The sequence below is a fragment of the Hyperolius riggenbachi genome, chromosome 1 (genome assembly GCF_040937935.1).
Source record: "Hyperolius riggenbachi isolate aHypRig1 chromosome 1, aHypRig1.pri, whole genome shotgun sequence".
Lineage (NCBI taxonomy): Eukaryota > Metazoa > Chordata > Amphibia > Anura > Hyperoliidae > Hyperolius > Hyperolius riggenbachi.
In genome coordinates, this window is record NC_090646.1 from 430,960,027 (window position 1) to 430,986,231 (window position 26,205).

Below are 26,205 nucleotides of genomic sequence, written 5' to 3' on the forward strand. Positions count from 1 at the left end.
AGACGCACGGGGAGCAAGGTCACAAGGCTGCCAAGCGGACGTACTGCGCAGTATTTGTCTGGGTCAGATGGTGCCTACCACTACACGGAGGGAAATGCTGGCATACGGGAGGTGCGGTAAGAATCTGCACACATTCCCACACACACCTTACCATAGGCCTCAATTCACCAAGGGAAGTTCGATAAAATTAATTTTGGTTGATAAAATACTGTATTCGGTATATTACACTTTTTTCCCCCCAAATTCACTAAGATTTCCTCCCACACGGTAGAAGTTTGATAATTTAATGAACAAACATGCTTCAGTTCACTATGCTCTGTTCGGTAAGTCTGATTTATGCTTGCGCATGACGCGCTTGACGGCGGGGAAGGCGAAGAAGAGGATGTGTTGCTGGGGGCCGTCTATCAGTCGGACGAATATGAAACTAAGCCGCGGCGGGGGACCGGAGGACACTAGAGGAGCTGCGAGGGCACAGTATTGCTGGGGGCCGTCTATCAGTCGGACGAATATGAAACTAAGCCGCGGCGGGGGACCGGAGGACACTCGAGGAGCTGCGAGGGCACAGAATGGCTGCAGGGGGCTTGGGGAAGCCCCGGGTAAGTGAAACTTTTTTTTTCCACCCACAGTTAAGGTTCACTTTAAACTCTAGTTCTCGCCCATTATGTGACATCGCGTGTTCCCACAGGTAGGAAGATGGATCGGGGAACATTTGTTCATCGTGTCATGACACTGTGGGTTCCTTGATCCATCTTCCAGTGAGTACCGGCTTTAATACTGTTGTCGTTAGTAGCATACAGCTTTAGGGCTGGTTGAGATGGGCAACCTCCAAAGGTTGCCAAATGCTTTTCTACTAGCATGCAGAAAAACATTTGGCAAACTTTGGAGGCATTTGGTAAATGCGTTGTGTTTTGACTCCTACAGGGGGACACTAAAGCACCGCGGTCAGCTGATGTCTAGGATGAAACGAGACAGGTTCAAGTAAAGCGTTTGCGTTAACCACAGTAAATGAATGTGCCAGCGGCTGCCCATTCATTTTAATGGACAACGCCTAAATGACGAGCGCAGTAGCCACCATTTAATGCCATCTAGACATCCATGTGACCTGACCCTTTAGGGCCCTTTTCCACTAGGGTTTTTTTTACCCTAGCATGTTTTGATTAAAAATTAATTCCTGTTAAAGATATATGAATTCTGGTTGTCTAAAGTAAATAGAAAAAAACCGCCTCACTAAAATGTAGGTACCATGAACCTATCCTGAGGCTGCTACACACAGAAGCACAGGGCTGAGCTGGGATTTTCTGTTACTGGTAGTTAACCAGCCGGGCGGTATGGACGAGCTCAGCTCGTCCATCACTGCCGGAGGCTGCCGCTCAGGCCCTGCTGGGCCGATTTTCATCAAATAAAGAGCAGCACACGCAGCCGGCACTTTGCCAGCCACGTGTGCTGCCCGATCGCCGCCGCTCTGCGGCGATCCGCCGCGAGCAGCGGCGAAAGAGGGTCCCCCCAGCCGCCTGAGCCCAGCGTAGCCGGAACAAAAAGTTCCGGCCAGCGCTAAGGGCTGGATCGGAGGCGGCTGACGTCAGGACGTCGGCTGACGTCCATGACGTCACTCCGCTCGTCGCTATGGCGACGATGTAAGCAAAACAAGGAAGGCCGCTCATTGCGGCCTTCCTTGTTTATTCTGGGCGCCGGAGGCGATCGGAAGAACGCCTCCGGAGCGCCCTCTAGTGGGCTTTCATGCAGCCAACTTTCAGTTGGCTGCATGAAATAGTTTTTTTTTTATTTAAAAAAAACCCTCCCGCAGCCGCCCTGGCGATCTTAATAGAACGCCAGGGTGGTTAAATAAGGAGGGAGCCATGGATGGACTTCTTCAGCATTCTTGTATGGAAATGGAATAATCCCAGGCCAAAATTGCCCAATCATACTCACCTAGTAGTGTCTGTAAGCAGGAAACCATCGCTTGATCCACTCAGAAATTGTACTGTAGTATTACAAAATTGTATTTGATACCCACACCAATATAGTATATTCCTTCTTTAGTAAGCATTATTCACTAGCATGGTACAAGACACCAGTATAAAAAACATTGGTGACCAAAAAAGACCCAGCTTTATAGGTCTCCGTGTACTTTTAGTGTATTTTTTTAACCAGCAGGAAAGGTGCGCAGTCTGTAGATAAGAAAAGTAGAGTGCAGGTGACCCCATGCAAATCACGGATTTATTTTTCTTCTTCTTCCTGAGAGCGTGCATGAAATATTTAACCAGTTCAGTGTGACATAGCAAAGATAATATGAGTAATTGTACGTGTGTTTCCTCATGCAAGTGTTACAAGTTGCAAAGGAATTTGGAATACCCCTTGTGCAGAAGTATTTTATCTTATGAACATAAGCATATGTTGAGCTGGTTCCTATTAAGAGAAATGTACACTTAAGGTGGCCACACACGATGCAATACAATGATCCAATGTTACGACAAAATTATTAAAAATGATCGGCTATCCCGAAAAATTGAAACCTTTTTTTTTACAAAATTCGAGCGAGAAATCCGATCAGATTTCCTTTTTTTTATATACCTGTATATACTGTAAGTTGATCGGTAGTGGTGGATTTTTCTGGTCAATTTTTATAAAAATTGAATGGTGTAGGGTAGATTGTCAATTTATTCATGTATACACACAAGCAAGATTGGGGTAAAATTGTGTGTGTGTGTGTGTGTGTGTTATTCTTGAATTTTTCTTGTATATTAATACTTTTTAAAAATTGTATGGTGTGAGTGGCCACCTTTACCTTGATTCTCGTTTTACTGATGTGCTAATAAATGACTATTTGCATGCTAGAATGAGGTGTGGGTATATAACCTGTGCTTTGTTGGTGCCAGAATGTTAGGCAATATAAGGTTTTACTGAAACGCTTAAAATGCTTACATATTAAACCAGAAAGGTGCACAGCATCTGGTATTTTAGACATAATCCAGTCACACACAGCACCTAGGGCAGAGCTTGCATCACCCAGAGATAATTTGCCTAATAGCAATAACTAATATATTTTTAATTCTACTTTTTTCCTTTGAATGCAAATCCCACTTTTATTATGCGGAAATGCAATTTTCTCCTTCTAGTCAGCGAGACATCCTGCAAGGTCTCAACAAATTTTGTGTAGATTCTTGCCTGCTTCTGTTTAGTACCGGTATATACAAAAGCTTGTACAAGCAGTGGGCCAATTTATAGGAGTATTGAGATAATATTTGATATATTGTTGCCACAACATCCAGCAAACAATAGTTGGGTAACTGATTTAGAAAGTTGTAGGGACAGACCAGGGCTGTAGAGATTGAAGCAATTATTAGGTACCTGGAGTCAGAGTACTAACTGACTTTGACTTCAAATATATTAAATTGCAATTAAAAATACATGAAAATAGCCAGTTTCATCAATGGTAATCATAATATACTACTTTTCTGCTGTAAGAAGCTCAAAGTGTACTTGTTTCAGTAGTTTTAAGTCCATCTGAGCTATTATACAAACTAACATCCATACATAACTTTAATCTGGATTATAGTGTGATGCAAAAAGTGTTTTAATTTAAAATGAACTGTAATGTGTTAAACAAGTTAATTTGAGTGTAAACACGTATTGTGTGCTGTTGGACGGATTTCACATTGTAATATTCCTTGGACTCGTGGTCTATTTTCATGCTGCTTAAATTGCATACAATTACTATAAAATTTGCATCATCTCGGGATTATCTGCATCTCTCTGACCATCCCTAGTTGGCAACACACCGCAGTTTATATATGTATGTCTACGTAATCTTCTAAGTAATAGCCATTATATGTCATAGGTTTTTCACATGTGGTACACATCCCATTGGAGGTACTTGGGATGGCTTTAGGGGGGTACTTGAACTCCTAATCAGTCTTTTACAATGAGTTTTGAAATTCTAAAATTCTAAAGCCTATATAAATATAACTAAATAAGTATTCTAGTAAATAGTGAAAGCATGAAGGCATGTTTGAAGAGCCATTATAAACAAATATTGAGTATTCTTAACAACTCTATAGCAAACATATAATTCAGATTCCGGGTTGCTTGGCAGAACTCCTATATAATTTCCCTGTCCCTGCATGTTCCTGTATTCATGCATCCATTGTGCCTGGCGCAGCATGCAGGCGGACTTCGGGCAGCAATCGTGGGTCACGGTGGTAGGTGAGCACTTATGGGTCGTGGGAGAGCATGTGTGTTCCCACCCATGTACGCGGTGGGAGCTGGGTCACCACTGTGCACGCCAGGTCATGGGTACACGCATTAATTGGCCTAGGGCCTGTTATTTAATGACCAGATTTTTTTTTACTAGTCTTATATAAAAAAGTGTGTGTTGTAGTAATGTAGAAGAAACACTGGTATATTTAGTCGGGTACAAAGGAGACTGGAGCAAAAGTTGAGCAGTTGCTCAGAGCAACTGAGAGGGATTAAAAATGAGCTACCCACCCACACTTGTTCCGCATAGTTATAAAAGTTGAGCATCAAAAACAAAAAGAGTTCAATATTATAGCGCCACACAATCCTGCTGTTCCTAGGAGACAGTCTCTCGTTCTCAAACAAATTCTTCTCTGTAGTTTCTGGAACTTGATTATCACCACCACCACACCAAATATTGGAAAGGGACTCACCCTCTTCCAAGACCTCCAGTTAGGTCTTAATCACACCTTGAGGTTATTCCCAGGTCACCACCGACCTTATCGATCTGTATCTTTAGTGTTCCCACCAGGGGCTACATCAATTCTCAGGAGATTCACAGCTGCTGCTATTTGACCTCCAAATAAAAAAACCTCTCATAGCGTAAAGCAGTTTTAGCTTAAAACACTTTAAAATTTATTGCACTTACAAAGTTCTCCACAACATAACAGCATAAGTTTTTCCAACGGGCTCTCCCCCGCATTGTTGGCCTCCGAAGGGCTCCCCAAGTGTTGCTTAGCTATCCGGTATGACTGCCGCGCGGTCAGCCATCCGTGTCGCTTCCGCGTTGCCCCGCTTATCTCCACACACTCCACGCCGTCAAGAGTCCCGCCCGTTGGCGTGGAGTGTGTGGAGACGAGTGGGGCAACGCGGAAGCGACACGGACGGCTGACCGCGCGGCAGTCATACCGGATAGCTAAGCAACACTTAGGGAGCCCTTCGGAGGCCACCAATGCGGGAGAGAGCCCGTTGGAAAAACTTATGCTGTTATGTTGTGGAGAACTTTGTAAGTGCAATAAATTTTAAAGTGTTTTAAGCTAAAACTGCTTTACGCTATGAGAGGTTTTTTTGTTTGGAGGTCAAATATCAGCAGCTGTGAATCTCCTGAGAATTGATGTAGCCCCTGGTGGGAACACTAAAGATACAGATCGATAAGGTCGGGGGTCACCTGGGAATAACCCCAAGGTGTGATTAAGACCTAACTGGAGGTCTTGGAAGAGGGTAAGTCCCTTTCCAATATTTGGTGTGGTGGTGGTGATGATCAAGTTCCAGAAACTACAGAGAAGAATTTGTTTGAGAACGAGAGACTGTGTCTCCTAGGAACAGCAGGATTGTGTGGTGCTATAATATTGAACTCTTTTTGTGTGAATTTTATAATTTTTGCGCACTGCCTGGTATATCTAACACATTTGCGCATCCCAAATTGTATTTGATTATCAAAAACAAAACCTTCTACTGACAAGTCTACCTAGATTTTCCTGCTTACCCAACATTCTTATGGCCTACTCGACATAAACTGCATGCTTTCTTTTCTGACATTTTATTAGCTCAGGAAATGGGTTGCTTTCAAAGTAGAGGTGTGGATAGAAAGTGTGTGGTAATTGAGTAGTAAAGGTTGAAAACGGATGGGAAAGAATGGGGAGAGACTAAAATTAGATGCACAAGAAAAAAATCCCATGCATATCTCTAATTTGAAGCCCCCTGTATTGATTGTTTTGAATTTAATGAAGGGCCAGGAGACTGAGACGAAATGCCATTCAAATGGTAATTACAGTCCATTTATGTCCCAAAATGTTAATGTACAATCTGTTATAGCAGACTGAATAGTGTATAAAGGTGTGCACATGCACAATTGCCTATATCGTCCCTAGCGAGAGAATTCATGGTCCGAGTGCCATACAAACTCATCGTTTTGCTATAGCAGAGCAATGTTTCTGAGGACGGGGGACAACAGTGTGGTGGTCAATGGCATGGCTTTGTGGGGGGGGGGGGGGGGGGGGGTAGGCTAAAGATCTAGCATTTCTGATCTGTATGCTGTGTCAGGGTACACCTGTTTACACCTTAGATTCTCGGCTGAGATGGCCCTTAACTGGTGTCATCTGCCGTGTTTACCCAGATTTAGCTACGAGTCTCTGCACAGATTTTCATTAATCTTTACCTTTATAAGACCTTAGACAAAGAAAATCTAGTCCCACTCTAAAGGTAGCCATACACTGGTCGATTTGCCATCAGATCCTACCAACAGATAGATCCCTCTCTGATCGAATCTGATCAGAGAGGGATCGTATGACTGCCTTTACTACAAACAGATTGTGTATTGATTACAGCATGAAACTGATCTCAATCTGTGAAGCTGCCGCTGCCTCCTTCCCCCGCATACATTACCTGATCCGGCCGGCGCGTGTCCCCTGGTCTCCACTGTCTTCTCCGTGCTCGGCTCCTCCAGCTTCACTGAACTTCCTGCCGGGGAAGTTAAAACAGTAGAGGGCGCTCTACTGTTTAAACTTCCTGCCGGAACAGGAAGTTCAGTGAAGCTGGAGGAGCCGAGCACGGAGAAGGGACAGCACAGACCAGGAAACTCGTGACGGCTGGAGCAGGTCATGTATTGCCGCTAGCGTCGTTCGTCGGGCATTCGAACACCACTATCAACGCACTCCCGACCCGCCGGCGATCGAGCAAAATCTTCCGCGGACGGATCGACGGGAACGATTGATTTCGGGCGGAAATCGATCATTCTGTCAGTGTTTGCGCAACGATTTCACAGCAGATTTGATCATAGTGATCGAATCTGCTGTATATCGGTGGGAAGGGTGTATAGGCCGCTTAATATAAAAACTTTTAGTTTTAAAATGTATGGAAATTCCTTAGAATCTCTCCAGATTATTATGCTTTGTTTCCCTATTGTAGAGCCTATAATTCCTGTTCCTGGGACTTACATGACTTTATTAAGGACCCTGCTTGTCCCAGGTATAGACATGTATGATCGCAACTATACTGGTCCAGTGCATCTTCTGTACAATCTGTACATAGTGGGATATACATAGGATACAGTACAGTGTGCTATACAGCACTATCTAAGAAATTATTTATCCTTAACCACTTCTCTACCACAGTTTTTTCCCCCCTTCAAAAGCTCTTCTCATTCATCCAGTAATAACTTTATTGCTAATTATCACACTGAAATTATCTATATATTTTTTTTGGGGACAAACTAGGCTTTCTTTGGGCAGTACTTTATTCTAAGAATTATATTATTTTATAAGCATTTGACAGGGAAGAAAAAGAAGAAAAAAATGAAGAAAATTCTCAATTTCTCAGCTTTCAGCCATTGTAGTTTAAAAATAAAAAGTGGTATTGTAGATAACAGACACATTGTATTTGCCAATTTGTCCCGGTTTTTACAATGTTTAAATTTTGTCCCTAGTACAATGTATAGCGATATTTTATTTTGGGTTAGGGATGAAGGAGTTAAAAAAATAATGAAAATGTTTTTCTATGGTAAGTATACAGTAGAATGGTGTATTTGGAAGTAATTTTACTTTTTGGCCACAAGATGGTGCTATACTAACTGTTTTCTAAAAACAGAAAACAGAACCAAGTGTGTACATGTGTTTATAGGTTTTTATAAACAGGGGCGTAGAAAAGCATGGCCTGTCTCCTCACCTGCGTGTGTTGGAGCTCAGGGCTGTTACGTTGCTAAGTGGTTAAAGAGACTCTGAAGCGAGAATAAATCTCGCTTCAGAGCTCATAGGTAGCAGGGGCACGTGTGCCCCTGCTAAACCGCCGCTATAGCGCCGCTAAACGGGGGTCCCTTCACCCCCAAACCCCCCACTGCGACACTTGGTCGCAGACTTGGTCGCTCCTGGAGGCAGGGCTAACGGCTGCAGCCCTGCCTCCAGTCGCGTCTATCAGCGGCGCATCTCCGCCTCTCCCCCACCCCTCTCAGTGAAGGAAGACTGAGAGGGGCGGGGGAGAGGCGGAGATACGCGCTGACAGACGCGCGTGGGGCAGGGCTGCGGCGGTTAGCCCTGCCCCAACCAGGAAGCGCTCCCCCGCTGAAGCGAGGGAATTTGGGGATCAGGGCCCCCCGTTAAGCCGCGGGATAGCGCCGGTTTAGCAGGGGCACACGTGCCCCTGCTATCTATGAGGTCTGAAGCAAGATTTATTCTCGCTTCAGACTCTCTTTAAAGCACCCTTGACCCAAATCTCTCCCCCCCCTCCCCCTCATACTTTTAATACTGTTTTATTAGTGGTGTTAGGACATATGTCACATCACCATCCTCCCCCTGTATTGGTGTACTAATACAGCTATTAGTGCATTATCCTTCTGACCTCAGTTACCACAAGCCCATAACACATATCGGGAACTAAAGCAGCGAGTGGAGGGGTTGGAACTAAGGACGGGCACAGAGGAGTAAGAACTGCCATTTCCTCCCCACCCATAATCGACATTCTGCTCAGTCGAAGATTATGAGTGAGCAAATCGGGGGGCACTGGAGGGGGGAGGATGGTGCTGTGACATATGTCACAGCACCACTAACAAAACAGTATTAGGCCTCTTGCACACTACTTCTGATTTTGACCTGATTTTTAATCGGTCCTGCATGATGCGTTTTTTTCTCCGTTATCTTGTTTTGATAGTATCCAGAGTAAATTGCAAATCCAATTTGATTTGCAGTATGCAAAAGGCCTTAAAAGTAGGTGGCTGAGCAGTAAGGCTGCAGGGGTTAAAGGAAAGTAGCTTTAAAATACAGTGTTCTCCCCAGATTTTTTTTCCAGCCGGATGGCATGAAAAAGTAGCCGGGTGGGGCAAGATAAGGGAATGCAGGACTGGCTCTTCTCTGCTTACAGAAGAGGAGGAGGTGAACAGATATCAGCCGGGTGCTCAGCAAAACTAGCCAGGTGAAGCACCCGGCTGAAAGAGCATGGGGAAAACACTGAAATATTTTTTGCAGCTCAGGCTGGACCAGTAACATTGTACCACTGAACAGTGCCTGACCACATTAATGAATTCTGCACTGGGTTTAGAGCACCTATTACACAGACCAGTGGCACTGGAGTCTATCTTTTGTAATTTGGACAAATATAGCTACTATGTAGGAATTTGAGGGAGATCAACATGTTGCACACTGCAACAGGAACTATGTAGAAGTATCCAAGTACCCTCTCCCACACCTCTTCTTAGATCTGGGATGTCCACCTGCCATTTAAGTAGCAGTCTAACAGTGTTATGCCAGCCCCTGGGAATGTTCCAATTCCTGCTGAGCAATTTCTTCCTCAGTGGCGTGACATTTCATCACATCAGGTGACAGTTTAAGTCCAAGTGCTGTAAAGACACATTGCTAAGGGGTACCTGTAGGGGAAAGCGTGCAAAAATTGGGTACTCCCCTCGGGAAAGTCCTCCAGAGCCTTCCCCATCCTCCTCCACTGGTCTGTTCCAGCTGCATCTACCAAAAGACTGCTGAGAAGGGTTTTTGGATGGCAGGCGTATACGCATTACCACGGACCCACTTAAGTTTCGCAGAAAAAGTCAAGCCCGATCAGGTCCATGCTACTGTTTATGCGCAGTCAGGCTCTGCTTTTTCATGGACCCGATTGGGCTCTGCTTTTTCCGCTGAAGCCTGAGCAGGTCCATGCTACTGCACAAGCGCAGTTCAGCTGCTCACCCACTATCTCCATGGGTGTCCGTGCTGAAACAGCCTGGCAGAGGAGTATGGAAGCCTCTGGAGAATTCAGAGGCTTCCCTCTCCCGAGGCAAGTATCCAAAATGTTAGGTTGCAAACATCACAGGTTTGCTTTAAACCTAGCTACACATTTTGTTGCTATGGAGGAAGGAGGAGGGCAACAGCGTGTTGGACATTGGAATGGCTTTGGTGGTCAGGTTGAGTAGTCAGACGTCGCTTAGCCATGTTCACTTAAAGTTCTAGCGTGACAGATCTTTAGGTGCTGTCGGGGGGACATTTTGTATACATGCTAGATTTCCGTCCGAGACTGTCCTGAACGCCTGCCTCAGCCATCATTGAACTTCTGTGTGCACCTAGCTTAAGAGATTATTTTCAGCACCTTGTAATTAAATTAGCCATTTATTTTTATTTATACAGCGTTGCAGGCGGCGAGCTTTTTGACTTTCTTGCGGAGAAGGAATCCCTGTCAGAAGAAGAAGCCACAGAATTTCTGAAACAGATCCTAAATGGTGTCAGCTACCTCCACACTCTGCAAATTGCCCACTTCGATCTCAAGGTACAGTGTGTGTGTGTATATGTGTGCGTAATATGTTTGCACTTTATAAATTCAATATAAAAATATATATATATATATATATATATATATATATATATATATCTATATATATATATATATATATATATATATATATATATATATATATATATATATTTCTCCTAGAAAGGGGGGGGGGGAATTTTATCATGCTTGACCCACAAAACAGATTGTTTTCCTTTCATATAGTTTTCAAATAAGGACTGGTATTATCCAGGTTATAAGTTCCTTGGTGCTTTCCCTGTTTATCCATTTTAGTTCTTGCGTCACTCTGAGGGCCTCCCTCATAATTCTACTTAGTTTGAGCAATGTCATTTGAGACTGTCCACACTGCTTCTATACATCTAAAGTGTTAATAATGCCAGAAAACAAGCAGTATGAGCGTCAGGACTGCTAATGCGTTCTGCTTTATCATATACTGTAGACACCTGGTTACTTCTGTCAAACGGGGAAGTGTAGTCTGGCATCTTTTGTTCTTCTTACTTTGGATGGACTACACCCAATTACCCCACTCATAAGCTGAATTCAGGAGAATTTAGTATATTCTATATGGAGGTTGACACTTGTTTAAAAGGAAATAATGCAAATAGCCTGTTTGTTCTGCTCATCCTCTACCTCCAAAGGCTCATATCCGAACGACCAAGCAATTGCACAACTTGTATTTTCCCTGCACTAACCAACTGAATGGCCAACTTATTTGCATACTGCACGCGCAGGCGGAACTATGGACTGCACCATATGGCCGCATTCAAAACAAATATAAGTCGTTCAAATGACTTGTACATATGTGGCCAACTGCATGATATTAGCCCAACAGTCGTATGAGTAAATCCATCCGTTAGATCAGGCAAAAACCGATATCAGTTGCTCATCTAGTCGTTTGTCACGCGTTCACATGCCCAACTATCGTCCAATAAACCAAGCTTGAACAACAGTTTGGTGGTAAAGTTGCACGTGTGTACGAGCCTTAACACTTTAAGCCAAAGGGATCCAAAACAAGCCTGCAGATCCGATGTTCCTCGACTGAAAAGATGGCACATGGTGGTTTCAGGTTTGTGATTAACACCTCAGCCAAAGAGATCCGCTGGACTACCAGTCAACTACAGGCAACTGGTATTATTAAAAAGGAAATAAATGTGGTAGCCTCCATATCCCTCTCATCTCAAGTTCCCTTTAAAGAGAACCCGAGGTGGGATTTAATTATATTAGTGGGGCACAGAGGCTGGTTGTGCACACTATCACCAGCCTCTGTTGCCCTATGGTGTGCCCCCAGGACCCCTCTGCGATCTGCTGTCCCCTCCGCTGTGCTAGCGACACAGTGTGTCGCCAGCACAATGTTTACCTATGCGGTGTCTGTTAGCGCCGCTCCCCCGCTTCCTCTGTATCAGCGCTACCCGCCCGCGTCCCTTCTCTCCCGCTGATTGGAGGGTAGGGACGCAGGCGGGTAGCGCCGATACAGAGGAGGTGGGGGAGCGGCGCTGACAGTTCTCTTTAAGGCCTGGTAAAATCCTAAATAATACCTGGCTCATTTTTTGCCATGTGGGCAGGGCCGTGGAGCAATTTTTGGGTACCTGGAGTCAGTCTGTGGTTTCATGAACTAAGGAGTTGGAGTCTGATGATTTTTGTACAAAGTACACAGCACTGGAAAGTATTATACTAAGGAGTCGGAGTTGAGGAGTCGGAGACAAAGCCATTTTGGGTACCTGGTGTTGGAGTCAGTCGGTGGTTTCATAAACTGAGTCCGCGTTGGGGAGTCGCATGATTTTTGTACCGACTCCACAGACCTGCTTATGGGTATGGGTGGCATGTAGAGGTTTGCATGGGAACAGAGTAAGTATGGAAATATATGGGTTTTGGGAAAAAGCGATGCCTGGAATCAGCATATAGATTTGCAAACCTATGATTTCCTGTGATCACTTTCTGCTTGTAATTAGCAAATCAGGGCTTTATAAATATTTGACCTCTTTCAAACTGATCACTTGCTCCTCGAAAAATTCCTACAGGTACAAACGTCACTAATGGGGAATAATCTCCATTTCTCATATTCCTGATACCCAGCTCTGTGTAATATGTTGGCGCTTTATAAATACAATAAATAAATACCCTTCAACATTAGCCCTGTTCTCATTTTCCTTCATAACTCCAATTGCATGTCTGTGCAAATGAATACTAATTCATACCGCTTTGTGACAGGCTGCTTGCAAATGGACAAGGATCCTGTGGCAAAAAGTGCATAAATTAACATATTGCATGTTACTGCTGTAACCTGGAGATCCTGGCAGTTTAATTGGAGGTCAGAGAGAGCAAAGCAGGCATTGACTGGCTAGTAAATGAGTAACAAACAAGTTTGTGAAACCCTGCATGATCACTAACTTGGGGGGCCTTCCCAGTCTCAAGGGATTTCAAAAAGTGAATTACATCCATTGTAATAAGGGGCGTATAGGTAGCAGGTGCGTTTGGGGACAGGCACAGTGCTAAGCTAGTCTGAAGACAGTCTGATTCACCAGTGCTTTATTTGTACTGTACATGCTATTTAAAGGGACACTTAAGTCAAACAAACAAAAAAAATGAGTTTTACTCACCTAGGGCTTACAATAGCCCCCTGCAGCTCTCCGGTGCCCTCGCCATCTCCCTCCGATCCTCTTGGCCCCGCCAGCAGCCACTTCCTGTTTCTGTGACAGGAGCTGACAGGCTGGGGATGCGAGTGATTCTTCGCATTCCCAGACACATTGGCACCCCTTATGCTGCTATAGCAGCATAGATGGCGCTATTGTGGCCAGGAACGAGAAAAATCACTCGCGTCCCCAGCCTGTCAGCTCCTGTCACCGAAACAGGAAGTGGCTGCCGGCGGGGCCAGGAGGATCGGAGGGAGACGGTGAGGGCACCGGACAGCTGCAGGGGGCTATTGGTGAGTAAAACTAATTTTTTTTTTTTTTTTTACTTAAAGGGACACTTAAGTCAAACAAACAAAAATGAGTTTTACTCACCTGGGGCTTCCAATAGCCCCCTGCAGCTGTCCGGTGCCCTCGCCGTCTCCCTCCGATCCTTCTGGCCCCGCCGGCAGCCACTTCCTGTTTCGGTGACAGGAGCTGACAGGCTGGGGACGTGAGTGATTCTTCGCATTCCTGGCCACAATAGCGTCATCTATGCTGCTATAGCATATATCATATACCATATAGCAGCATAGAGGGTGCTAATGTGCCTGGGAACGCGAAGAATCACTCGTGTCCCCAGCCTGTCAGCTCCTGTCACTGAAACAGGAAGTGACTGCCGGCGGGGCCAGGAGGATCGGAGGGAGACGGCGAGGGCACCGGACAGCTGCAGGGGCTATTGGAAGCCCTAGGTGAGTAAAACTAATTTTTTTTGTATGACTTAAGTGTCCCTTTAAGTGTCCCTTTAAAGACCACTTAAAAAAAAAATAAAAAAAAATAACAAAATATATACATACTTACCACTAACTAAATTTACCTTTTTAATCTTACTTCAGCATTGGCATTATTTTACCCTATAGGACCAATGTCAAACATAGGAAAATGTGGCTGCTGCTAGATGGTGCTGCTGACCATAAACTCCAGCGCAGCACGATATTCTTCTGATCAAAGTGTCTAACTATGTTCGACACTCTTATAGTCGTCGCCTTCTCCCTAGCCGCTCTACCACATTTTGATTGATCAATGGGGGCGCCACTATGAATTAACGTGTCGGAAAAGGCTGACACATTGATCCCCTCCAGCAGCACAGTGAGCCACATAACAAAATTAATTTGGCCCTCATGTGAGAGGGTGGTGCTACAGCACAAAGCTAGTGCTGGCTCTGCCACTAATGCTGGGTCACTTCATCACTCTAGTGCGAGGAGGTACAAACTGTCCGGGTACAAACACCGGTACTTTTTCCCAATCGCCAACATACACAACACAGACCCTCTGGAAAAAAAATCTAGATGCTTGGGGGACATGGATGAATGGGGTATTGGAAAGGGTAAAATAGGCACTCCAGTGTCATATAGCAGTATGCAGTATATTATTCGGGATACCCACTTTTACATTTTTTCCTGGTTGTAGCATCAGTAACACGTCCTATATCTATATACAGTATTGATATGTAGCCCTGCCCTCCCAGTGATGCTTAGCCTAGGCCAGGGGTCAGGAACCTTTTTGGCTGAGAGCCATAAACGCCAAATATTTTAAAATGTAATTCAGTGAGACCCGTACAATAGGTTTCAAACTGGGACAGTGCGCATGCGCAGTATAGGGATGTCCCTGTTGCCATGGTGATGTGTACACAGTTGATCCGCCGGGCAGCGGCAGTGTCAGACACGTCTCCAGCTTCTCTTGGGTTTCAGCAACATCAGCGATTTCTCCGAAAGCCAGAGAGGAGAAATACCGACTAACAGCTTGTACAATTAGCTAGCTGACTTTGGCCATTTGGCCCAATAGGCTGCCTGTCAAGTGACAGGCAGCCTATTGGGCCATTCAAACTGTGGGGATCTCGTCCTACAAAGTGACTGGACATGACAAGGATCCAGAGTGGGACAATTGGAGTAGCTGTTCGTTTTGGGGGGAGCGTAAGTTAGTAGTGCATGCTAGAGCTGTAGTATGCCTACTTTGAACATTTTATTTGCGCTGCCATACTAAGCTGAGCTGCTTGAGCAGTGTAGCTTAGTGAATCAACCCCTACTGATTTATCTGTGAGCCAGATGTAGCCATCAAAAGAGCCACAACTGACTCCCGAGCCATAGGTTTCCTACCCCTGGCCTAGGCTGTTTAGCCACATAAAATTCTTCCCCCCAGAGCTGTGTGTCTACGATTTTGTTTGTTCAGTAGGATAGTTTTGGACTGAGCTAATTAGCCTTTTATGCACAACTGTGCACTTGTGTCTGAGGGAACACCAAAACCTGGAGTGGATTTTTTGAAATGTCATTGCAGAAGAGAGAAATCTGGTACATATGTAAACCATTGATTACTTTGCCAGATTCTCTCTACCTACAGCTGCCATACCATATATTTTTGTAGTATGCATTAGCTGTTTAAGGTGGCCTTGCACAATTTAACCAAAGCAATGGATTTTTCAAATTTTATTTTTATTTTTTTATGAAAATGATCAGTTGTATAATTAAATTGATTGTAGGGTTTTTCTTTTTTGGCCAGAAGTAGCATGTAATGTTGCTTTATTATGCATGCTTTGTTCTTTGCCTTCTCTAGCCGGAGAACATCATGCTCTTGGACAGAAATGTACCCAAGCCTCGCATTAAGATCATTGACTTTGGCCTAGCTCACAAAATTGACTCTGGAAATGAATTCAAAAATATTTTCGGCACACCAGAATTTGTGGGTGAGTACATCGCTTTAGAAATTTTCAGCTTTGAAAATAGTGGTTGTCTTCAAATGCATTAGTAGTTGCTCTGCAGGTGAATATTCTTTCCTCGCTAAATTGTACTGCTCTGTCTATATTGTAGCTCCAGAAATTGTGAACTATGAGCCTCTTGGCCTGGAGTCTGACATGTGGTAAGACCTGCCTATTCACACTTGCATTTTTTCATTTTTTTTTCTTCTTTTTTTGTAACTTAACAGCTTTATTTCTCTGAAACTTTTATAATTTGTTGTATTGCAAAACTTCAGTTTAGTATAGTTTCTAAATGTATTTAATGCAATGATCTCAGTTAAGCACACAAGCTGCGTTTGAATAATGTACACATATACAGCGCACAGCTCACCTTCTTGGATAGCTACGGTAGATAAAAGTAATACAGGGCATAAACACCAGAACTGCCACAGAGGAGCAGAACTATAGGAAAACATGAAAATTTATAATAAGCTATTAAGCCCTTCCCTACCATGTGTGTGGATTGTGAAGTCTGAGCAACCATCTAGTAGCTAGGCTTGTTGGAAGAGGACTTGCATCTGAGCCGAATAGTGAGGAAAGGAAGAGCATGGAGCATTCCTGGGACAAACTGAGGAGTAACTTTATACTAGTTACAGTACACCTGAATTGAAGTAAAATAATTTTACATATTTGCTTAACTAATGGGAAGCCTCTTAGTGATCCAGTTTTTATAAAGAGGTACATACTTCGGTAATGTTAACACTAGACCAAAGGAGACTTGTATTTTTAAATACACTTGCTGGATTCAAATTCCCCTGGAGGTGTACAATACAGTTTAGCCAATACTAGTAGTTTATGATTCTTTTGAGTATTTCATTATCCTGGGCCTGCCGTTTCTGACCGGCTTGATTTTGATAAAGCTCTTCTGGTCATCTGACCACAAAATAAAAATCTTTTGTTGAGTAGAGATGGTCAATGAGATATTAAGAATTCTAAAGGGGCCCATACACTCAGCCGATTTTCTGGCCGACCGATCAATCCAAATCGATCGATCGATCTATGGATCGATCGCAAATCGGTTGGCCAATCGACCGATCGATGGCCGATTTCAATCGATTTCGATGGTTTTCCATCGAACTGGCAGGGTGGAAAATCTAGGTCGATCTGATGAGTTTGCTTATCATTTTGCATTGGCCTGAATTGAAATCTGATGGCAAAAACATGACATCAGATCGAATTTCAATAGATTTAAAACTGAAATCTATTGGAATTCTATCCTGGTAAAAAATGTTCTAAAAACACATCAGATAGATCATCAGATGCATTTCTTATCTATCTGCTGCCAATCTGACGAGTGTATGGGCACCTTAACTTGCTTGGAATTGGGATAACTAGATGCACTTCTTGCCAGTTTTGATTGGTTGAATTCCAAGCTTTGTGCAAAGCCAAAATTATTAGAATCTCATTGATGCTCTTGACTGTTCAGGAATTTTCCCTTTCAGAGTAATTGAAATCCAGGCCCTCATTTAAAGATGCTGAAATTGCTATTTTTTTTTAGTTAATGCAACACATGTTGCAGTTTGTATGCAGATTGAAATTGCCCATTTCCAAGCTGCACAGAAATTGCAAATCAAACATTTTGACTGAACCTGGAAAATGCCATCTCTGATTCTGATCTATCTCTACCATCTGCCAACAGAAGAGCTCCCTCTAGTGACATAGATGCTGTAAAAGCAGTTGTTCTTCACAATTTAGTTCTTATTGATGATGGAAGTCATCATTATCGATGAATTCTGCTATCCGCCCTTTTTCAGGCTCACATGAACATAGGAACAGTGCAAACATACATTACTGTCCAATTGTCTTTTAAAGTAATTGATTTCAGAAAGATTTGAAATGACTCTACTTGAACACTCCGTCTACTTGGAATGAATCTTTGGGGTCTATTTACAAAAGTGGTAATCTGTGAAATAACACTTTTCAGATAATTATGAAATAGTGATCAGCTTAAATGTTTGCCAATTTTATTTAGAATTTCCATTTTTATGTAATTGTACGTAATATTAATTATAAAAAGTACCAATGATATGTGAATTGAAAATGTTACCAAGTTTATGCAAATGTTGCCATTTGTATGTAGTTTAAAATTGGAGCAGTCAAATACTGTTGCAGACTTTTAGGTTAGTCCAGTTTCAATATGCATAGAGCTTACAATAAATTGTTCATCTAGTCAGAAACATTTGGATTTCATTGACAATCTGCAAGAAAGTATCTAACGAGTGGACAGCACATCATAGATCGCCAAATAGTGTTGTCCTCTTGGATAATGGTGAACACTGTAGGCTAAAATGGAAAACAGTGGTGTATCAAATGGCTAGATCCAAGAACAGCCAAAGAAACAGGCATTCGGCCACTAGTGCAATAAGATTCCTGTGAATGTCAGGGAAAGTACAGACTGGAGTGGGTATCCTTCAGTGTATGGTCGTGCTCAGGGTGGGATGAAAACAGAGGTCTATAAATTAGCATAAAGAGAAAAGCATCCAGCACTCCACTAAAAAAAGTATTATTTTCTTTGGCTTAAAGGTACCCATACATCTAGCGATTATGGCAGCCAATTGACCAGTAGACGTCTCTCCGATAGAATCTGATCGGGGAGAGAGATCTGTTTGCCTCCATAAACTGCAGGGCGTATCCCAATCTATTTCAGCATGAAATGAGAATAGGCCTCCTGACACTGACACTCTGCCCCTGGAAACCCCCCCCCCCCCCCCCCCCGCCCCCAAAATGTAGATATACTCCCTGGTGCCCCGCACTGAAAACCTACATTATTTTACCTGTCCAGTGCCCCCACTCCTCTTCTGGTTTCCCACCCCACGTGGTTTCTGGCGTACTGCACGAGGGTCCTTGTGTGACGTTAACCACGTCGGGCTCAAATCTGGAAGAGGAGTGTGGACACAGTAGCGAACACCGGACAGGTAAAGTATTAATGCAGGGGCACAAGCGGTATGTCTGCATTTGGGGGAATGTGGCTGCTGGTTTCCGTTGCTTTCGTTGTTTGCGATCATTGCACACTTACCAACAGGGCTGTGGAGTCGGTACAAATATCCTCCGACTCAGACTCCTCAGTTTAGGATTCCACCGACTCCTCGACTCCGACTCCTCTAATTTGTATATTAATCTTGTTGATTGAAAGTATGTAACATGAAATTCGTCTCTTAACTGCCAACGCTTAGGAATTTTAAAAGACAACTGAAGTGCGAAGGATATGGAGACTGCCATATTTATTCCCTTTAGTCATAGATTAAACTAGTCCTTGGTAAGAGTACATGTAAAAGGTACAGACCGGAACAAAGAACATCTATGAGGCCCTAGGCAATGTAACTGTGGGTACATGTAACCAGGGCTGTGGAGTTGGAGTCGGGGCAATTTTGGGCACCCGGAGTCAGAGTTGGAGTCATTGATTTCATAAACTGAGGAGTCGGAGTCGGGTGATTTTTTTTTTTTTTTTTTTTGTACAAAATCCACAGCCCTGTTAAGTATTAGAGTAAGGAGTCGAGGAGTCGGAGTCAGGGCCATTTAGGGTACCCGGAGTTGGAGTCGGAGTCATGGTTTCATAAACTGAGGAGTCGAAGTTGGAGTCGGAAGATTTTTGTACCGACTCCACAGTCCTGCATGTAACAGTGATGTGCAGGTACTCTGCAGGGGAATAAGGAGATTCTTCCTCCATTACACATTCTTCATACACAATCTGAACCAGGTTTATGGGTGATAGACAACACCTCTGTGTTCAGTGTGCACAACATTCTCAGTGGATTCCCTGCAGCTCTGTGGAGAGTGCATATGTAGAGTATAGTACTACTATGTAACAAAGTAAACCTGAGACAGATGAAATTAAAGTTTTATACATACTTGGGGCTTCCTCCAGCCCCCTTCAGGCTTATCAGTCCCTCGCTGTCCTCCTCCGCCACCTGGATTTTCTGCTATGAGTCCAGGTACTTGAGCCAGTCTGGCGTAGTGCGCATGCACACACTCTGCCGCCGGGAGCGTACTACACCTGCGCAGCACTATTGCGCAGGTGCAGAACGCTCCTGGCTGTGGACGCGGCATGCGGCCGGACTGCGCTGACTGGCTGAATTACCAGGACTCATAGCAGAAGATCCAGGTGGTGGAGGAGGACAGTGAGGGACTGATTAGCCTGAAGGGGGCTGGAAGAAGCCCCAGTTATATATAAAACTTTTCCCTTCATTCTTCTCAGGTACCATTTAATCGTAGTCACCAAACCAAATTTTAACAACATATCAAATTATTTGATTTCATGAACAAAGGGAGTGCGTACATTTGCATAAATCAGAATCCACGCAGAATTATTTCCATCTCATTGACCATCTCTATTAGTGACTCGGCTACACATCAGGCTTTATACTTACAGCATAGATGTTATTTAGTATATATGTTACGGCCAGAACCCGAAGTTTGGCCACTTCTAGTTCTGGCCGGCCACTTCGGGTTCTGGCCGGCCAATTCGCGAAGTGCCCGCTGCGCTGCGGCCAATGTTAGAAACGGATCGTTTACTCTGATATGAATGTATCTTCTGGCCGCAGCGCAGCGGCCAAACGTATTAATTTGTTGCAATTTTTAAGCCGGCGGCAATGTAACGATTCAAGCCGCCGGCTTTTTCATCTGCCTCATCTCTCTCCCTCTCTCTTCTTATGGCCAGCCGGGCGGGGACACGCGTGTCCCTCCGGAGTCGTTCGTCGCGGCAGGGAAGCCTGCCGTTCTTGCAGAGCGGGTGCTGGCAGAAGCAATGTCTGCAGCCTCCCCGCTCTGCTGCCCCTGCTGCGACGAACGACTCCCGGGGGGACTCGCGTGTCACCCCCCCGCCGGCTGGCCATAAGAAGAGAGAGGGAGAGAGATGAGGCAGATGAAAAAGCCGGCGGCTTGAATCGTTACATTGCCGCCGGCTTAAAAATTGCAACAAATTAATACGTTTGGCCGCTGCGCTGCGGCCAGAAGATACATTCATATCAGAGTAAACGATCCGTTTCTAACATTGGCCGCAGCGCAGCGGGCACTTCGCGAATTGGCCGGCCAGAACCCGAAGTGGCCGGCCAGAACTAGAAGTGGCCAAACTTCGGGTTCTGGCCGTAACATATATAAGAGATTCCTGTGTACACATCATATATACAGTCACAATCAGATGTGTAAATCTGACTTTAAAAATACAGGGACTGCTTTATTGAAGCAGCACAAGTAACTAATTTTGATTGGTTTATTTCATTTTTGTGGACTAAGCACAGCTATTACTGTATGTATAAATTATTTATGATGACTATTATCTGAGAAATAGAAAATTTTATATTTTCTATTTTAATTACATTTTAAATTCATTAGGAGTCGGTGCATTTTTTCCCGACTCCGACTCCAGGCACCCAAAATTGCCCCGACTCCACGACTCCGACTCCACAGCCCTGGTTACCACCATGCATCCGATCGAGCATGTCTGCTTGAAATTTTCCAGCATGTCCGAACGATACATGTACACAATTTAGGCCTGAAATTGGTCTCGCGTCTATTGGGCATGCTTTTGGCGGCACACATTTTCATCTGATGATAATCGTTGAATCTGATGGTCGATTGGCCCCCAAATTTACAGATGTATGGCTATCTTAAATGTCAAGATACTGTAAAAATACGTGTCATCATACCCGGTCTCTGAGTTGGGGCAGTGTGGAAATGGCAACTGTCTAACAGTCGTTTTGCCTAGTTGGCATCTTCAGAGGTTATGCGGCTGACTGGGTTACCCAGTTCTATTTAAACCCGGAACCAGGTAACCCAGTCACCGCTCCCATGCTATCCCATAGCCTCACCTCAAGGACCGGGTATGGATACATCTATTTTTAGTGTTTTGATGCAAAGCCAAAGTAAATAAAGCTTTTTTTTTTTTTTTTGGAGTGCAGTGCTGGAAGCTTTTCTCATTATGCTGCTAATTCAGACAGCCTTTTTTCCAACTTTTGTAGCCATGGCAATCAGTTGGCATATCCTTGCTTTATGCTGGCCCCCACTGGTCGTCTTCTTTGATCCATCAACATTATGATCTTCACAATTGTGGGCATAGGCTTGACCATTTTTTTTATTTGAAAACTTTGCAGAGTGGTTATTCAATTAACTTTATTAAAATGTGGTTTAAGCGGCATTCTGTGATTGGTGTTTTGGTCAGGAGGTCCCAAGGTTGAGGTCGACTGATATGGAGTTGGGGGGGGGGGGGGGGGGATATAACTGAATTGGAAGTTGTTTAAAACATGGAGATGTGAGCAGGGCCGGATTACCAACCAGGCAACAGAAGCAGTCGCTTGGGCCCTATTCAGAGTCAAAGGGGCTCCATCCGCATATATTCCAGCCCTCGCCATCCTGTTAAAGGACGCCGCCCACTGCTGACTGTCTTCAGAGCCGGGCTCTCCTCCTGGGTCCCTCTCCTGCTACTGTGCACTCTGCCGCTGCCCGCTCCTCCCTCCCTTCCCACAGAGAACCACAGCTGCAGCGGGCAGGAATGATAGCAGCAGATGACAGACGCCCACTCACCTATCCGTGATACAAGTGATAGAGGTCCCATCATCCGAAACCCACCTGTCTCCTCTACGGTGCCGCCGCTTGCTCTGAACTTCCTGATTCTCAGATCAGACAGGAAGTAGGAAGTAATAATAGTAGTAACAGAGCGGCAGCACTCTAGTGGAGACAGATGGGCTCCGGATGACGGGACCTCTATTGCTTGGATCGCAATAGGTGAATGCGAGTCATCTGGTGCTGTCATTTTCCCCCACTGCGGCTGCCCTTCCCTGCAGGACTACCGTATTCACGGGGGTGGGGGCTGCATGGTGGATGTGGCGGTCTAGTTTCGTAGGAAATTGGTTGTTCAGTGGGGTGGGGGTTATGTAATTCTGTCTGGGGGGAGGGGGCTTCCGGGTTGGCGGTGTCCGGAGCTTTCTGTTATTGCCAGGCTGGAGATGCAGGGGGAAAGTGCTGCTGCTGTGATATCTGGCACCCTCTTCACAGCGGTGCCCCGAGTGACAACATCCCAGCCATTTATCTCTCCCTCTGCATGTTGGCGCTGCTATTCCGTGAATTGTGCACCAGCAGAGGAAAGTGGCCTGTTGCCCATAGCAACCAGTAGAGCGGCTGCCCCGGTGTGTCCGGCATGTTACTGTGCACACAGCAGCTGCATCTTCCCATTCTAATATGGGGTGGGCGGTGGGGGGCCCAAATCCGTTACTTTGCTTCGGGCCCCATTTAGCCTTAATCCGGCTCTGGATGTGAGCATATAAAGCATCTCCTTTTCAAATTCTTTATTTTCTTTCTAAATGTATTCTTTTTCTTGCAGGAGTATTGGAGTTATAACGTACATTCTGTAAGTATTTAATGAACTTGCCTTTTATGTATTTTATAGCGATTGTATCTTTAATCATGGGATGCATCATGGATGAAGGAGGAATTGTATTAAGTACAGTATAGGCATTAGAAATGAATACAGTTTACAGAGCTGATTTGGACTGATAACTGAAAGATCATGAATGCCAACATATATAGCATTTATCAGTCACTCTAGTGTGATACTAAAGAAGAACTCTAAGCACAATGGGCATGATTCACAAAGCTTTTCACCTTGTTTCCTCTGTTTTCACCTTATCTATATTACCTTTTAAAGCCCAGAAAAAGCACAAATGTAATTACGGTAAGAAAAGTAATATTGAAATAAAGTTGATCAGGAACAACTTTGAGTGATTAATTTTTTTTGTAAATGTGTTGGCTGAAAGGTTATTTTTATCAAATGGGTGGTTTAAAAAAAAAAGTCATTTTTGTAGAAGTGTTGTGCATAGAGCCCCTTGTGTTTGCTTTAATTTTAGATAGAGATGCTAGTACTTCTGTCATCACTTGGTTTGCAGGACCTTTATACTATTTATTTTGTCAATACTGCAGCATACAAAGTAGATAGTCTTCACTACTATAATTTGGTGAAAGTTGATTAACCTGTCAGAATGTTTTTGGAGGGTGGAAGGAAACTGTGTTGCCTGGAGGAAACCCACACAAACAGTGACCACATATTAACTCCATGCAAATTTGAACCAGAGACCCAGCACTGCAGACTGAGGGTTTGTTCATCCTCATCCTATGGGCTGGTGCACACCGAGCGGCTTTTTCAGCGTTTCTGCAGCCGCTTGCGGCTGCGGATCCGCTTGGTCAATGTATCTCAATGGGGTGGTGCACACCAGAGCAGGAGGCGTTTTGCAGAAACTAAAAATGGGGTGAGGCATTTTTTGGATTGCGGGTGCGTTTCTGCCTCAATGTTAAGTATAGGAAAAACGCAAACCGCTCTGAAAAACGCCTGTTCAGAGCGGTTTTGCGGGCGTTTTTGTTACAGAAGCTGTTCAGTAACAGCTTTACTGTGACAATATATGAAATCTACTATACTGAAATCCGCTGCAGCAATCCGCAAAACACTAGCAAAACGCCATAGAAAAATAACAAAAAGCGTTTCAAAATCTGCTAGCATTTTGCGGATCTGCTAGCGGTTTTTGGTGTGCACCAGGCCTAAGTGTGTGTTTTGAGAACACACACATAGGATAACATTAGCAAGAGCTTTTAAAATCACAAATCACGCTTAGAAAAGCTCTTGTAGTGTGAACAAGCCCTGAGTGTGCTTCTCACTATGCCCTAGCATCTCTAATCCAACAAATGATCCTATCAAATGATCAGATTGTCCTAGAGTGAAATATTTTTCTGCAGACCTATAAGAAGCAATCAGGTGTGTGGTTAGTGACCAATCAGGTATGCTTTAAATATTAATTGGTTGCACGTATACATAGCATGACGCGCACAATCGATTGACATAATGTGACAGAAATGGATACTCATGGGAGTATTTGTACATTGATTTGGCATTCCTGGCCAAACCGTTATCAATCAGAGCAATCAATTGACCAAAAGGTCTACCCATGCATACCAGGCCTCTCCAGAGCTCCAGCAGCAGAAAGTATCTGACACCTAAAAATGCTTTCAATGCAACCCCCCCCTCCCCCCCCCCCCCCAATTCAAACACACTAGCGTTTCATTTCTTTTTTTTAGAATGGCCCCAAAAGTCTGTGTAGGGTAGAGATTTTACACCATTGTAATACCTTGCATTGCTGTTCTTTACTGGTCTGTGTATTCTAAGGGCCCGTTTCCACTAGGGCGAATTCGCATGCGTGGCCTGCATGCGCATTCGCATAGGCAATGAAAGTGGATGGGACTGTTTCCACTTGTCAGGATTTCTGAGCGTTTTTCTGTGCAGGATTTTTCTGCACGGTAGAGCCTGCAGAATTCGCCTGCGTGAGGAATGCAGGCGATTCGCACATAATGCATTTAATAGGGAAACCGCACATGCGTTTTTTTGCCGCGATTTCGCGTGCGAATTCGCATGAAAACTAATGCAAATTGAACCAGGCAGTGACATGGTTAAATTCGCATATACCCTGCCTTTGCGAAATCGCGGCAAAAATCGCCCGCGGAATCGCATCCGCATGCGATTTCGTCAGCGGTGGAATCCCGGTGATTCGCACCGCACTAGTGGAAACGGGCCCTAAAGGGAAATTGTCAAGATTATTGCACAAAAATACCATTAAAAAGTTAGAATTTTGCTATGAAATGGGCTGTTACCATTTTCTTATTTTGTTTATTCCTACCTCCGAAGTCTGATGTAGCAGTGAGTCAGTTGCTCTTATAGGATCTGATGTGTTGTAGTTTTAGGGGAAAACCTTGTTTTACAACTCCTAATTACTCTTGTGACTATGTGAAGAGAAGCCTGAAAGTTCTGTGACTAGTCAAAACATTATGCAGACTATAGAACTGGCAACAATCTGTCAATCAGTGCCTGCAATCCTCCCACAAGTGTCTAGTTCATGCTGAACCCGCACCTGCCTTGTTGAATCACTGGTTTTTTTTTTTTGGTTAGGTTTGCTAAATGGAACTGAACATTATCTGCTCCACTCATAGAGCAGCACTGCAGACTATGTGGAGTCATCACTGTAGGTTTTGTTTTTATTGTTTCAAAGAGCTGCAAGATTGTTTCCTTTCCATCTGCCTCATGTGAGTTTAGCTTGACTCAGGGCTGTATTGATATATTTGAACTGTGATCTTTGCGGTCCATCAGTCAGCAGTAATTTCCACAGCTTGCTGAGACAATGAAGAAATGATAGAGACATCTCCTGCAGTTACATCTGAGCTGCATGTCCATCGCTTTCTGTGCAGATAGCCGAATGACCACATCATTCAGATCAATTGCCGTCTGCTGTGTTATTTACTTAGAGATTTTCCTGAGCTGTATCCTGTTCGGAGATGATC

General features: G+C 44.2%; 1 protein-coding gene across 1 annotated transcript in view; it reads left to right on the top strand.

Annotated features, from left to right (window-relative positions):
- Positions 1-26,205, top strand: part of DAPK1 (death associated protein kinase 1) — a 264,648-nt gene that overhangs the window by 149,940 nt on the left and 88,503 nt on the right. The window contains exons 4-7 of the mRNA XM_068237212.1: positions 10,335-10,473; positions 15,714-15,843; positions 15,968-16,016; positions 23,210-23,236. Coding sequence (XP_068093313.1) covers positions 10,335-10,473; positions 15,714-15,843; positions 15,968-16,016; positions 23,210-23,236 — 345 coding nt within the window. The remainder of the gene's footprint in view (positions 1-10,334; positions 10,474-15,713; positions 15,844-15,967; positions 16,017-23,209; positions 23,237-26,205) is intronic.